This window comes from Arvicola amphibius, chromosome 7 (assembly GCF_903992535.2).
Source record: "Arvicola amphibius chromosome 7, mArvAmp1.2, whole genome shotgun sequence".
NCBI classification, from domain to species: Eukaryota; Metazoa; Chordata; class Mammalia; order Rodentia; family Cricetidae; genus Arvicola; species Arvicola amphibius.
Window position 1 is genome coordinate 289,508 of NC_052053.1, and position 17,066 is coordinate 306,573.

A 17,066-nucleotide genomic window follows, 5' to 3' on the forward strand; every position below is an offset into this window, starting at 1 on the left:
ATGTAGTCCAGCCACAAACTCAGCTGGAAGGATTGGGCCTGACATTAATTATGCCCATCACACTCTTATAAACATACCTTTATAATTGCAATTTGAACATATTATTTTAAATTTTTGATGATAAAGTACTTAAGATCAGTTTGATTCTTTCATAATCTGTGAGTTCCTTACTGGTTCACTGGTTTCAGGTGGGCACCATTACTTTAGCTTCTTGTGCTCTTTATATATTTTGGAGGTCAGCTCTCTGTCAGATGTGGGGTTGGTAGGGATCTCTCTCCACACTGTAGACAGACGTTTTGCCTTATTGACAATGTCCCTTGGCCTTACAGAAGCCTTTTAGTTTCAGGAGGTCCCATTCATTAATTTTTGATCTCAGTGTTTGTGTTCCTGGTGTTATATTCAGGAAGTAATCTCCTGTGCCAATGTGTTAAAGCCTGTTTCTCACTTTCTCTTCTATCAGGTTCACTGTATTTGGATTTGTGTTGAGGTCTTTGATCCACTTGGACCTGATTGTTTTGCATGACTATGTATCTATTTACATTCTTCTACATGTTGATATCCAGTTATACCAGCACCAAACATATATATTATGGCTTCCGGCTTATGGGATTTCTGAGTGTTTCAATGAGTATTTATACCTCTGTATCTATATCTGTTCTTTTGCCTTTGGGGGCTCTTTTCCCATTTATTTGTTTTATACTATTGCAATGTAATAGTTTTTATCTTATATTTTATTTTTATACCTTAGAAGACATCTTGTTTTCTAGTTAGAGAAATAAAGGTGGTTGATCTGGATAGGAGGGGAGGTAGGAAGTAACTTGGAGTAATAGATGGAGGGGAAGACATAGTCATGACATATTTTGAGGGGAAAAAGCTATTTTCAATAAAAGGAAAATGCTTGACTGAAAAAATTTTAAATGAAAAGTTATCTTTCGAAAGTTTTATTTGATCCTGAAGATATACTCAATAAATTGTGTGTGTTCTACCCAGTGTTCTGAACAAGTTCTATCTGCCAATTGCTTCTTAGGAAACGTCATGAATGTTGGGTTATAGAGCCCAAACGGAATGGCAGCTTGTATCATACACTGGACAAGCCAGAAAATTTTCTTAAGTTTTGTTTCTTACATGACCTAAAAAACCTTTTGAAGTGTTTCACAAAAGGGATTGAGTTTGCCTAAATTTACTATATACTCTTACCAAATCCAAAGAGATCCACTGAAATCAACAGTAGATGAGGCAGTGTTTGGGTGTTATTTTATTATCAGTGACTGAGGATGTCTTAATTATATACTAACAGAGTTTGGGAATACAATGTTTTCTGTGTTTTTTCAAGGAAAGTCTCATTATTAAAGCTTCATTAAAATGAGATTTGGTGTTCATCCTAATTGTTCTGAGGCCTGTGTGGAATATTTTATTGAATTTTCTCTAGAGTTTGAGTCCCCAGTGATATCACATGAACATAAAGGGCCTTCTCTTTCTGCTGAACTTGATTCACAGAGCACCAGGAGCATGGTGACTCTTTCTCTGTAGCAAGTAAGTTTATCCAGATTTCTTTCTTTGCTGTGAAAGTGTTACTTTACTGACATTATAACTAAGATGCTCTTTGATCTTTCTATGTAAAGTCATTAATGCAGACACAGCAATATTCATGAGTGGTGATATTTTGTCTCAGTATTTGGCAATCCACTAACAAAGAAAACTTTAAACTTCTTATGAATCTGCCTAGCTTCAGTGACACAGTAATACAAAAGATGAACAAATGATATTGCTAAATCTTTTCTCTTAGATTTCTCTAATATTTTATTTCTTGGAATTAAAAAGTCTCAATGTCAGATTTGTGCAAATAATTAAACTAAAATGTCATTTTATTGTTATTTGAGAATTGTTTGACATTTATCACATAATTTTGAATTAAACAGGAGACTCTTCTGCTTCAGTTGCTCACTGAATTGGAACTATGGTGCCAACTGAAAGAAATGTGAGTGTGCAGATTATTTTCGCCCTTCTGGGATTCACAGACTATCCTGATCTCCAGATCCCCCTATTCCTGATCTTTCTTTTCATGTACATCATCACCGTGGTGGGAAACCTTGGGATGATAGCGCTTATCAACACCAATACCAAGTTCCACACTCCCATGTACTTTTTCCTCAGCCACCTCTCCTTTGTTGACTTCTGTTACTCAACCATCATCACTCCCAAGCTGCTTGAGAACTTGATCCTGGCTGATAAAACCATCCTCTACTCCAGCTGTTTGTTGCAGTACTTCCTGTCCTGTGTGGCTGTGGTGACTGAGTCCTACTTACTGGCAGTGATGGCCTACGATCGCTTTGTGGCTATCCGTAACCCCTTGCTGTATACCGTGGCCATGTCACAGAGGCTGTGCATCCTGCTTGTAACTGGATCATACTTCTTGGGTACTTTTTCGCCCTTAATTCTCCTCTGCTATGCTCTCCAGCTAAATTTTTCTGGCTTAAACATTATCAACCACTTTTTCTGTGAATATACTGCCCTCATTGCTGTCTCTAGTTCTGATATACACATCCCCAGCCTGCTACTCTTTTGTTTTGCAACCTTCAATGAAGTGAGTACACTACTAATGATTCTCACATCTTATGTATTCATTTTTGTAACAGTGTTAAAAATCAAATCCACTAGTGGACGTCGCAAAGCTTTCTCTACCTGTGCCTCTCACCTGACTGCTATCACTATATTTCATGGAACCATACTTTCCCTATACTGTGTACCTAACTCCAAAAACTCTAGGCAGGCAGTTAAAGTGGCCTCTGTCTTCTACACAGTTGTCAACCCCATGCTGAATCCTCTGATCTACAGCCTGAGAAACAAGGACGTGAAAGAGGCTCTCCAGAAATTAGTGGGAACAAAGGTCCCCTTTCACTGAATCATCTAAAAGTGTATTCAATAAATTAAATTTAATAAAATTAAAGCAATGGCTGTTGCTAAATTATGATCCATATATGTATGTGTTCTATAGATTGTGATGAAATACAGATTGATAAATCCCACTAAGTAGAAGCCAAAGATGTTTACTATTTGGAGGAAGTACAAAATATTTTGGTGAACAATGTTTATTTGAACGATATAATATTAAAAAATCATAACGCACTAGAGAGCATCACAGGTTCATTGTATGGAGAATGTATTTCTAAAAAGTGTTTGTAACTAATATAGAATACATGATTGGTTTTGTTGCATGGGCCACTATAAGCTTCTAGCTCTTAAGTTCTCAGAAATGCTGCCATTGTTAAAAGAGACTTGTTATTATATTACTTTATTAAAACAAAAGGAAGTAACTTTAAATCTTATATTCATTCTTTGTATCCTACAAATACTACATAAAGAGTAGACTGAATTCAACAGTCACCTTTTGTTGAGGGACATAATGGTGATAATTACATATTTTCGTAGAAAATGATACAAACATCTAAAGAAATTAAGAATTGCATGTAAAGACTTACAATCTTAACTCTACAAATTGAATATCTGCTTCCTTTTATATTATTAGTCCCTGAGTGTTAGAGGACATGGAAATTAATTCTGTGTTTCATAAGGGAACATATTTGAATCATTTTATTATTTCTAGTTAGCACTTGATGTTATTGAGAAAAAGTTTCATTCACAGGAAAATTAATAGTCAAAATATCTAGGAGCATCATTTATAGTAGTTTTATAATTCATAGTTTGTATGAATGAGTGAACAAACCCAAATATCTGAATAAAAATTACATGAATTAACATAAAATTTGAATGATAAGGCAATAATATAGTAATTATAACATTGTCATTTATAAAAATATCATTAATTTGGAAAAAATAAGCCATAGGAAGAAAATACTTTTATATGTTTTTATTTATTTTCCAAAATTGAGTTCTAAAGTTTAATCTTTAAATTTCATAAAAACAAGTATACTTGAACATTAATAGACTGACAATAAACAGTGAGAAAATGTTACATTCATAGATAAATTCATATAAGATATACTTAGTTTATACAAAAACTACAACCACAATACATAGCCACAAATCCAGCCTTACAGAAAGTAATAGAAGGAAATTCTCAAGCAAAGGAGTCCAGCATTGCCCAAAATAACTCAGACATCTAGTGACCCTTCACCAGCACATCTCAAAGAAAGGAAACACACAATCTCTACTACCAAATAAAAAATGACAACCGGAGTTAACATCCACTGGTCATTAATATCACTTAATATCAATGGACTCAATTCACCTATAAAAAGGTACAGGCTAAGAGATTGGATACGAAAACAGAATCCAACATTCTGCTGTTTACAAGAAACACACCTCAACCACAAAGACAGACATCTACTCAGAGTAAAGGGTTGGGGAAAGGTTTATCAAGCAAATGGACCCAAGAAACAAGCGGGTGTGGCCATACTAATTTCTAACAAAGTTGACTTCAAACTAAAATCAATCAGAAGAGATTGAAAGGGACACTTTATACTCATTACAGGAAAAATCTATCAGAATGAAGTCTCAATCCTGAATATCTATGCCCCTAATACAAAAGCACCCACTTATATAAAAGAAACATTACTAGAACTCAAGGCAGCCATCAAACCAAACACACTGATAGTGGGAGACTTCAACACTCCTCTTTCACCAATGGACAGGTCAATCCGACAGAAACCTAACAAAGAATTAAGAGACTTAATAGAGGTAATAAACCAAATGGACTTAACAAACATCCATAGAACATTCCACCCAAATAGGAAAGAATATACCTTCTACTCTGCGGCTCATGGAACCTTTTCGAAAATTGACCACATACTCGGTAACAAAGCAAACTTCCACAGTTACAAAAACATATTAGTAACCACCTGCATCTTATCGGATCACCATGGATTAAAATTAGAATTCAATAACAATGCTACCCCCAGAAAGCCTACAAACTCATGGAAACTGAACAGTCAACTACTGAACCACACCTGGGTCAAGGAAGAAATAAAGAAAGAAATTAAAGTCTTTTTTGAATTTAATGAAAATAAAGACACAACATACTCAAACTTATGGGACACTATGAAAGCAGTGCTAAGAGGAAAATTCATAGCACTAAGTGCCCACTTTAAAAAAACGGAGAAAGCACACATTGGAGACTTAACAGCACACCTGAAAGCTTTAGAAAAGAAAGAAGCAGACTCAACTAGGAGTAGAAGACTGGAAATTATCAAACTGAGGGCAGAAATCAACAAAATAGAAACACAGAAAACAATTCAAAGAATCAATGAAACCAAAAGCTGGTTCTTGGAGAAAATCAACAAGATTGACAAACCCCTAGCCAAACTAATCAAACAGCAGAGAGAGAACACACAAATTAATAAGATCAGAAATGAAAAAGGGGACATAACCACAGACACAGAGGAAATTCAGAGAATCATTAGATCTTACTACAAAAGACTGTATGCCACAAAATTGGAAAATGTAAAAGAAATGGACACTTTTTTAGATAAGTATCATATACCAAAGTTAAACCAGGACCAGGTAAATGCTCTAAATAGTTCTGTTAGTCGCGAAGAATTAGAAACTGTTATCAGAAACCTCCCTACCAAAAAGAGCCCAGGACCTGATGGGTTCAATTCAGAATTCTACCAGAACTTCCAAGAAGACCTAATACCTATACTCCTTAAGGAATTTCATAATATAGAAACAGAACAGTCATTGCCAAATTCCTTTTATGAAGCTACAATTACCCTGATACCTAAACCACACAAAGACTCAACCAAGAAAGAGAATTACAGGCCAATCTCACTCATGAACATCGATGCAAAAATTCTCAATAAAATACTGGCAAACAGAATCCAAGAACACATTAGAAAAATTATCCACTATGATCAAGTAGGCTTCATCCCAGAGATGCAGGGCTGGTCACCATACGAAAATCTATCAATGTAATACATCATATAAATAAACTGAAGGATAAAAACTATATGATCATCTCATTAGATGCTGAAAAAGCATTTGACAAAATACAAAGGATAAGGAAGCAGAGAAAGAAATCAGAGAAGCGTCACCATTCACGATAGCCACAAATAGCATAAAATATCTTGGGGTAACTCTAACCAAGGAAGTGAAAGACCTATTTGACAAGAACTTTAAGTCTTTGAAGAAAGAAATTGAAGAGGATACCAGAAAATGGAAGGATCTCCCTTGCTCTTGGATTGGGAGGATCAACATAGTAAAAATGGCAATACTACCAAAGGCAATCTATAGATTTAATGCAATGCCCTTAAAGATCCCATCAAAATTCTTCACAGATCTTGAGAGGACAATAATCAACTTTATATGGAAGAACAAGAAACCCAGGATAGCCAAAACAATCTTATACAATAAAGGAACTTCTGGAGGCATTACCATCCCTGACTTCAAACTCTATTACAGAGCTACAGTATTGAAAACAGCTTGGTATCGGCATAAAAATAGAGAAGTCGACCAATGGAATCGAATAGAAGACCCAGATCTTAACCCACAAATCTATGAACACCTGTTTTTTGATAAAGGAGCTAAAAGCACACAATGGAAGTAAGAAAGCATCTTCAACAAATGGTGCTGGCATAACTGGATGTCAACCTGCAGAAGAATGAAAGTAGATCCGTGTCTATCACCATGCACAAAACTCAAGTCCAAATGGATTAAAGACCTCAATATCAATCTGAATACACTGAACCTGTTAGAGGAGAAAGTGGGAAGTACTCTACAACATTTGGGCACAGGAGACCGCTTCATACGTATAGCCCCAGCAGCACAGACCTTAAGGGCAACATTGAATAAATGGGACCTCTTGAAGCTGAGCAGCTTTTGTTTACTTTTTAATAAATACTTTTCATTTTTCTTTTAATTGGTATGTGATAGATTGATATTTAATTTCCATTTCATGAAGAAACATTTAAAATTGGTTTTGGTAGATTTTCCTCTCTCTGAATAATTGTAAAATTTTGTTTTATTCCAGTAACATGTAAATTTTTTTCAAATTCAATAAATATTTGATGGTATTAATAAACAAAATAATGAAATTCATGCTATTGTATACATTTTATTCTTTTTTTTTTTTTTTTTGGTTTTTCGAGACAGGGTTTCTCTGCAGCTTTTTTAGAGCCTGTCCTGGAACTAGCTCTTGTAGACCAGGCTGGCCTCGAACTCACAGAGATCTGCCTGCCTCTGCCTCCCGAGTGCTGGGATTAAAGGCGTGGGCCACCACCGCCCAGCTTACATTTTATTCTTGTAAGGAGAAGCAAACCCATGTTTTAAATATGTTCAGTAATGTCTACACTATGTAGAGAAAACCCTTCAGCTTGAGAAGATTTCTAGAAAATGAGCTGGCTTCTCAGTAGTGAATCAAGAAAGACCATATCCCGTACATGCTCATTTTCTAAGAAACAAAATAGCTTAAGATTAACTAGATGGCCCAGTATAGTCATCGACTAAGGAAGAAAGCATCTACTATGAAGAAAACAAGAAATGATTTTTTCTTTATTTGGTATTATATTTTATAAAGTACTCTTTCATATTTAATGAACCATAATGACCTGAGAGCAGAATATTCATATACCCCAGATATAGACAGCATCCCATATATATAGACAGGAGAGAGAGCATCATGCCTGGCAAAAAGATGAAATTACTGTGCTATAATGTTGAATTCTATAGTATATTAAATCTCACAATACTAGAACACTGAGGAGGTTATTCTTTGGCTCTGGAATAACATGAGCTACTTACATGTTTGTAATATACATATATAATATATACATATACCAATATTCATATTACATTATACTCATAAACTGCCTATGTTATGATCTAAATTGTTCCAACAATTTATGTAAGACTGAAGTGATTAATTTTAATTGCTTATTTCATGATCTCAAGAGGATTTAGCAATAGTCTCCAAAGGTTCCTGGAACAATAAACACAAGAATCCAACTGCCACTCTCAAAAAGGAGAGTGTCTTTTGTTCTTAGCAAGTTAGTTACTAAATTCTAGATTTTAATATTAATGTGAACTCAGAATTCATGAGTAGAATATTCTTTAAATCCTTGTGAGTGAGCTAGAGTCACAGGGTGCACTCTTTCTGTGAAACTTGGCTTTAGGTGTCCTGGTCTAGGTAAGTACCTTAAGAATCTTGTGAAATTTGGTGTATCATGTAGGAGAAAGATCAGCTGTATGAATCTGAAATTCTCATTTTATAAGATCTTGAATAAAGTCAAGGATGAGTCTTCAGATATTTATGTGAGGTAAAATACATATTGTCAGCTAATCGAAGCAATAAAGAGATTAAGATTACAAAGAATAAAATTAATATAACAAGGAAGAGTTTATTTTCTTTTTTCAAAAGGTAAAAATCCTCACCAAATATTTAATAAAATTAAATAATAATAAAGATATAACAGCTATTACATAAATTAACAGAAAATGTAAGTTCCTTTGAAAACTTGAGAAAGACATCACAAACATCTGATAAATCATTAATGCTTTGAGAATTCTAGATATTATACTTTGGTTATATTTGCTTTTCCCTTTATTCCCAAGATCTACTCATCTAAAATTCTACCATTTTTAATGAATACCCTGAACTTATTTGCAATATGATGATGACTCTTGCTTCATTCATTTTGTAAAAATACTTTTTAAATTCCAATTCCTCCTTTGAATTTGAGTGTCATACATCAAGCCAAGTGTTACCTGAATTTTATCTTGAATTCTTTTATATTTAATTGAAAATAGATATCTTTTTTCTCATATAGTATATCTTGATTTTGTTTTTTTCCTGCCTCTGCAAGTCCCAGATCCTTTACTCTCCCCTCCCCCAATCTCTATCTGCTTCCTCTCTGTCTCTTAATTAAATTAAGTACATAAAAAAAGGCCTTTGAAAAAAATAATGCTCATTCATTATAAAAGTCCTAGAGAGTTTTGAGATACAAAGGACATACATCAACATAAAAAAGGGAGTTTACATTAAGTCCATAGCCAACATCCACTTAAATGGAGAGTAACTAAAAGCAGCTCCAGTAAAACAGGGAACAAAAAAGATTGTCTACTCTCTCCATGCCTACGCAGTATGGTACTTGAAGTGTTAGCTAGAGAAAACAAAAAAGCGGGGGGGGGGGGGGGAGATCAAGAGAATTCAGATGAAAAAGGAAGAAGTCAAAATATCTTTATTTGCAAATGCTATGATAACATATATAAGTCACCCAAAAATTTCCACTGGGAAACTCCTACAGCTGATGCAAACTTTCAGCAAATTCGATATATACAAAATTAATTCACAAAAATCAGTAGCTCTTCTATATACACATAAAAAATAGATTCCTTTTTTTTGAGTGAGAGAAACTGTGCTAAATTACTGAGAAAATTAACAGACAACAGTTCAAGGTGAGAAGTCAGAACTGTTGATTCTTCAAATTAGAATGCATAACTTAATTCCTTTATATGTTCCTGGCTCTTTCTTACTGATAAAGTAGTCATGATGTTATTTGTGGCTTATATTCTGTGAACCTAAAATGATCCAATACCACTAAAAGTTGTATGTAAATATTTGATTTTAAATAGTATCAAGTCCATCCACACATATCTCCCAATTTACATCTCAAGAATTTCTTTTATTTGAAAGGCTATGATTTTATTTAATACCTAACTTTAATATTAAATATGTTTACAACAGTTATGATATTTTAATAATATGTACAAGCTATATTATATGTACAATAACTTTGAAAAATATTATGTTCTATTCTCCAAGTTTTGTGAAGAGTGTGAAACAAGCTGGCTATGTCTTCACATTCTATGTTTACTTCTAGGTACTCTAGAGTTTTACAAAAGGAAGCTATGTCTCTGTCAGATGGAAATAACAGCGGGGCCATTTTCACCCTCTTGGGCTTCTCAGATTACCCAGAACTGAAAGTCCCTCTCTTCTTGATATTTCTCACTATCTACAGCATCACGGTGGTAGGCAACGTCGGTATGATCCTCATCATCAAAATTAACCCCAAACTGCACACCCCTATGTACTTCTTCCTCAGCCACCTCTCCTTTGTGGATTTCTGCTATTCCTCTATTGTTGCTCCAAAGATGCTGGTAAATCTAGTTATAATAGACAGAACCATAACATTTATAGGATGTTTGGTGCAATTCTTTTTTTTCTGTACTTTTGTGGTAACTGAATCTTTCTTATTAGGAGTGATGGCTTATGACAGGTTTGTGGCCATCTGTAACCCTCTACTCTATACAGTAGCCATGTCTCAGAGGCTCTGTGCCTTGCTGGTGTTAGGATCCTATGCTTGGGGTGTAGTATGTTCCTTGATACTGACCTGTTCTGCTCTGAGATTATCTTTTCGTGGTTTCAACACGATCAACCACTTCTTCTGTGAGTTCTCCTCTCTCCTTTCACTTTCATGTTCTGACACATCTGCCAGTCAATTGTTGCTTTTCATTTTTGCCACTTTTAATGAAATCAGCACACTCCTTATCATTCTCTTGTCCTATGTGTTCATTGTTGTTACCATTCTGAAGATGAATTCAGCCAGCGGACGGCGCAAAGCCTTCTCCACTTGTGTTTCCCATCTGACAGCCATAACCATATTTCATGGCACAATCCTTTTCCTATACTGTGTGCCCAACTCCAAGAACTCCAGGCACACCGTCAAAGTGGCTTCTGTATTTTACACAGTGGTGATCCCCATGCTGAATCCCTTAATCTATAGTCTGAGAAATAAGGATGTCAAGGACACAGTAAGAAAAATAATAGACACAAAAATTTTTTCTTCTTGAACATATTACGCCAGTGCGTCCTTTATGTAAAGTATGTCTATAAAGGTTGACTTAATGCTTTCTATTAAAATTAATATAGTTAATATTGTTCATTGTAGTAAATTGAGTTTTATTCCAGAAGAATAAATTTAACTTTTGTCCTTTTTAATGAAAAATGAAAGTAGTCTATGTCCTTTTATTATAATAGGTCAAAATATATTATTTAATAACATAAATGGTTAATAATTTTTTTATTTTTTGATTGTTGTTAGCTCATTCAGTATGTGAAGAAAACTAATTAAAAATATTACAGATCTCAAAAGAGCTAGAGGAATGATAATACACACACACTGAAGTAAAAGTAGAAGTTTCACATAATATATATGATTTATCCAACATTTATATGAACTGATAGGAGATAATCTGTATAGAAATATGGATCAAAAATTAAAGGTAATTTTAAAAGAATTTATCTTTTTATTTCATCCATGATGTAATAACATCAATCACCCTTTAAAAATATCTCTCAATTCTTCACTGAGAATTTCGTAGAAGTATGCAGTGTATTTTGATCATATCCACTCCAAGAACCTACCTCTATCTCCTCCTAGGGTACACCAAAACATCACCCTCACATCTTCATGCTCCCTCCTCCTTTTGTAAAGACCACTGATCCCTGTCAGTTCTCTCACATTGTTATGAATGAATGGCATCCAACTGGAGCAATAGCAATGTACCAGGAACCAGACACTTGAGAAAAAAATGACTCTGCTTCTCTCAGGAGCTATTAACCTCAAATAGCTTGTCAACTAAGAAACTTCCTGTGCTCCTACCATTTTTAAATGGTAATTATTTTGATCTTTTGTGTGTTTTATGGTAGTAATTACAGTTAATGTGATTTCAAAAGCACACTGTCCCTGTCATGTTGAGAATAATTCATACAACACTGCTTGCATATTAAAGAAAATATTCCAAAGAACAACTCCTAGAATGGGATAATGTTGTACAGAAGTTTATTCTCCTTTTAAATATCCCTTCCAGAATGGAGGAAGAGATTCATAAGACTCAAGTAGTAAATGAAATGTCATATATCTGAAGCAGAGACCCCTTCAAGCTTTATAGAGAAATGTAAACAATTGCTTGGACACAGGACTCTGAAAAGGTGTGAGTAAATTCTTGAAACTGTAGAGTGAGTTACCTGCTAGTTATAGAGAGTGCTAGGGTAGCAGATTTCATGAGTCCTCACCTGCACTGGCTTGAGGTTTTCAGTTATGAAGCTACTTATGAGTCATCTCTTTCCTGTAAGCAATTCTTCAGCTTCACTTAGTGACTCACTATAAATTTATTGATGCTTCTAGTTTGACTTGGGTGCATTAGTTGCTTTAGTTCTATAGTGGGTTCCCTTGCTGTGCTGAATTACCTGAGTATGTACTGTGTACCTAAAAAAAGTCTGTCACACCAGGGAGTCTATCTTAAGTAGGGTTTCTATTGCTGTTAAAAGACACCATGACCACAGCAACTCTTACAAAGAAAAGTGTTTAATTGGAATGGCTTCCTTATAGTACAGAGGTTAAGTCCATTATCATCATAGTGAAACATAGCAGTATGCAGGCGCAAATGGTGCTGCGGAAAAAGGAAGGACATCAATGGTGACACTGCAAGTAGCTTGAGCATAGGGGAACTCCCATCCTCACATCCTACCGCCACAGTGACTCACCTCTTCCAACAAGGCCACCCTTACTTCAACAAGTCATACTTCCTTATTGTACCACTCCTATGAGTTTATGGGGGTGGGGGCAATAACATACAAACTACTCCAGAGACCATTTGTAAACAACTAAGCTTAGAACAAAAGGTTTAAATCTACTAAGTAGAGTGAACTTCAAAATCTCAGCAAACAAACAAAAACAAATTAATTGACACCAAATGAATTGGGAGAGAGAGAGAGAGAGAGAGAGAGAGAGAGAGAGAGAGAGAGAGAGAGAGAGAGAGAGAGAGAGAGAGAGAGAGAGAGAGAGAGAGAGAGAAATATAACACCTAAGCCACCACCCTGGCCCTGAGACCCCAGGAAATTGGGCACACTTTGATTAAGAAATATGTAACAGAATGATGAGAAAGATGATATATGTCCTGGACAGATGGGAGATAAAGGCAAGCAGAGCCGTTACTACTCTGTGGAGAAAGGTGGACCTGGAGACAGAAAGGTGGCAAGGAAAAGGCCCATATGAGGAGCTGGTGCACCCAGCTGAGGCAATGATGAGGTCCTGGCTCCCACTACTGATGAAAGCTATGTGTGAGTCTCTGCTGCAGTCTGTGTAAACAACCCACGCCCGTGTTACCACCGAAAGCCATGCAGATGTCCATGACCTGGGGCTGCTGTTTGAAATCATGTGGATGTTAAAGGTCTCTACTGAGCTGGTATCTCTCCTCACCAATAGCTGTGCAGCAGTATAGGTAGTGAACTGAGTTTGAGTTAGTTGAACCTACCGCTTGCCAGAGCTGCTACTGTTTAGCCACTGCAGAGCTGTGAAAATGGTGGCACAGAGGAGAGCTGGCTCTGGCTTCTGGTAGACTGAGAAGAGGAGAGGCTTGGCAGAGACCCAGGCTGACCAACTCAGTTGTCTCCTATGCCCTCCCCAACATCTACCCAATTTGTGACCTACTAAAGGACATGAAGGATATGGTCCTGCAGATCCATAGTCACAGGCTCTCCATGACTTGGGGCAATAGCAGGATATTATGTGTAATATAAAGAGTTTATGTGTAGGTTCAGTACTAATGGAGTAGCAAAAACTAGGGACCTTGAACAAGACTAAGGACTCATTGCATTGAACATTTGCAAATAAACTGGACCAAAGGGTATCCTGTGTGACACAATGAATCTTCCAATGCCATTATAATTAAAGAATAAAGATGGAGAGGTAGAAAAGACAGAAGAGAAGAGTGGTACAAGTATGGAAGACTTGAATATGTGGCTATTATTAGACAAGGTTATAATTAATAGAGGAACATGTCATTGCCCAGAAGAGTCAGTGACATTATTTTATTTTAATTTGTTATTTCCTTTTGGGAGGAGGTTATAAGAGTAGAAGACAGATATGGAAGGACTGAGCTATGGGAGTGTGATTGGAGTATATGATGTGAAATTCACAAAAGATCAATTGAAATTTATATTGAATAAATAAATAATGACAGAAGAAAAATACATTCTGATAATAAATGGTTAAAAAATAAAGAAACATGTAAGAAATAAAAATTCAACATCAGAGAATTGAAAAATCTATTCACAGTAGAAAGTCACATCTTTGTAATTAGAAAGGTTGTTGTCAAAAAGAAGGAAAAATTAGGGAATGCTGAGAAACATGGTGAAAAAGAGACTTTGGCACAATGTTAATAAAAATGTAAACCAGCATAACAATTATAAATGAAATGAAGAGCTTTCTTAAAAACAATAACAAAAATGAACAAAATAAAGCTTTTTGTTAATGATCTGCTTTCCTAGTACCAGAACTTGGAAGGACAAGGCAGGAACCCGTCTCTCTGAGTGTGGCCAACAGCGGGGGCTGACTGAGAAGCAAAGGACAATGGCTCTGGGCTCTGATTGTTCTTCATGGACGAGCTCTGTGGGAGCCTTCTCAGCTTGGTCGATCACCTTCCTGGACCTGGGGGGAGTTGGGAGGACCTTGGTCTTAGCATAGAGTGGGGAACCCTGATGGCTCCTTGGCCTTGAGAGGGAGGGAGGGGAGGTATGGGTGGAGGGGAGGGGAGGGAAGGGGGAGAAGGAGGGGAGAGAAGGGGGAGAAGGAGGGGAGGGAGGGGGAGGAGGAGGGAAGGAGATGGAAATTTTTAAATATAAAAAAAAATAAACCATGAGAAAAAAAAATTAAAAAAATAAATAAAAAAAAAAGAATATGATCCCAGTGTACATCAACATATAAACAAAGAATATGGGTTAATACAGTAAAGCACTCAATTTCCATAAGAACAAGTGAAGCATGTAATTTATGAAACATAGATTGAATTGGTAAGCATCCTATGAACTATAGTTAGCTATACTCAGAAAGATTGATTGTATACTATTCTTCCTTCTTCCACTTAAACATAAATGACTTGATCCCATGAAAGGAGGAAATACCTCCTCTGTGGGAGGGAGGGAGGGAAGAATGGAGAGAGGGAGGGAGGAAAGGAGAGAGGGACTAAGGGAGGAAGAGATTGAGAGATAGATAGATAGATAGATAGATAGATAGATAGATAGATAGAAATGATTTTGATTAGTGTGAGGAGCATGACCCACTGTCTTGTGAGATGCTTGTCAGCATCATCACTAAATGAGAGTTCCACTCTCTTGTGCTAAAAACTAATTATGTCAGCAGAGACTGAAAAATGTCTAGTGATAAATTCATTCCACAGGGAGACACTGTTCACAGGGTGTTAACAACCTTACTTATCATGTTTTGACTCAAAAACAGGATATGAAAATAAAGTTTGTTATACTCAGGAAAAGAAAGAAAGAAAAAAATCTCTCTTTTCCATTTAAAGAAAGGAGTCCTTTTTAAGAATAATTAACTGTATGCAAACTGGAATTTATTAATTTGAATGTGCAGTACATCTTTGAACGAAGAAGACAACGTGGGGATGCATCATGTGAAAACTCTGGTCCAGATTACCTTTCCCTCAGGAGCATTTCCCTGGTGTCTTTGTAGGCAGATGTTTCCAACAGACTCACAAAGTAAGTGGAGATCACACTCACCCTCCTCTGACACTGCTGTGTGTCCAAGGCCATAACAGTATGGCAGTCAAGAAACATTTTATCTTTAACTGAGTGTTTATTTTTAAATTTAGTTTGCTTTGTTAAATTTTTATTCAAGTGACATGCCAACCACAGTTATCCCTCCCACAATCCCCTCCCTCTCCCCTCCTCCACTCCCCCCTTCACCTCCTCTATACCCCATACCCTACCCACTCTTCAGAATTGGTAAGGCCCCCCAAAAGGAGTCAACAAACCTGGCACATCAAGTTGAGGCAGGAACAAGCCCCTCTCCCCTGCATCAAGGCTGAGAAAGGCATCCCAACATGGGAAATGGGCTCCACAAAGACAGAGAGTTTATGCACTAGGAATAGATCCTGGGTCCACTTCCAGGGGCCCCACAAACAGACCAAGCCACACGGCTGTTGGTCCAGAGTCCATGAGGACCCACGAACTTGGGTCAGATGTTTCTGTGTGCTTCCCATGATGAGTATTTATCTAAACATGTTTAAATGTGTGTGAGTGAGTGAGAGAGAGAGAGAGAGAGAGAGAGAGAGAGAGAGAGAGAGAGAGAGAGAGAGAGAGAGAGTGTTCATGTAAGGTAAGAGCAAAAACAAAAGAAAGAGGTTGTAAGAGACCATCTTCAGAACATGACAAGCCGTTGATTGCAAGCATGATATTACAGCAACCAATATTGCTTACTTTAAATCTGCAACAAAAAATGTGCCTGTTAGCAGGTCATTGATGAGGAGGGATTGATAGGACAATACCATATCTTGCTGAACTGTTGGTTATTGGTGGATTGTGGAGAAGCGATAGTCATTGTCTTTATTTGAGTGTTCAAATGTGAGCCCACCATTCTCTTGTGATATTTAGAAACATGATCATACATAGGTACTTGGTTGAACTCAGTGGATCACAAAACAAAATCCAGAGATAAAAATTTTTGGTGACAAAAATTTCTGAAAAGCTCTTTGCTGAATTATTGATGATATGAGTTCTTGGGAGGGGACAGTAAATGGCTTAAAATATGTTCCTAATGCTGATCAACCATGTTCTAATTGAAAGTTTCGAACCCATTTCTGGTTAACATAAGTGTATTACAAAGCAAACAGGTTTTTACACATTGTTCTCATGCAAATTCATATATAGATCATATCACATATATACAAAACACAAAGAAAGTAATACTTTAGCACAATAATAGTTATTGAATGCCGTGGCACAGCATTGTGTTTGTAGTTCTTAGTTATATTCATCCAATTTCTAGAATAAATTATATTCTTAACATGATAGATCTACAAAATGCCACTAATTCTTTTCATGGTGGCCAAATTAAAACAAGCAAACACACAAACAAAAAACCCAACAGCAATAAAAAAGACAAAACTCTTTAAAATGCTTTATTTGTTGTTCTTATGTGCATATGTTATTTTCAGGGGGTGTTTTTCTACGTGCCATGGTTCCATGTGGAAGTCAGAGGACAACTCTGTAAATTAGTAAAGCTAATTTTCTGCTTCCATATTTCCTTTGGGTC

General features: G+C 36.2%; 2 protein-coding genes across 2 annotated transcripts; both read left to right on the plus strand.

Annotated features, from left to right (window-relative positions):
* The first annotated feature begins 1,957 nt into the window (after nucleotides 1-1,957).
* On the plus strand, nucleotides 1,958-2,902 carry LOC119819442 (olfactory receptor 5D14-like). The gene has a single exon (XM_038337656.1). It carries the CDS (start codon nucleotides 1,958-1,960, stop codon nucleotides 2,900-2,902), a length of 945 nt encoding a protein of 314 aa, XP_038193584.1.
* A 6,959-nt stretch (nucleotides 2,903-9,861) lies between these two features.
* LOC119819190 (olfactory receptor 5D18) lies at nucleotides 9,862-10,803 on the plus strand. Its single transcript, XM_038337264.1, has one exon. It carries the CDS (start codon nucleotides 9,862-9,864, stop codon nucleotides 10,801-10,803), a length of 942 nt encoding a protein of 313 aa, XP_038193192.1.
* Nucleotides 10,804-17,066: the final 6,263 nt, after the last annotated feature.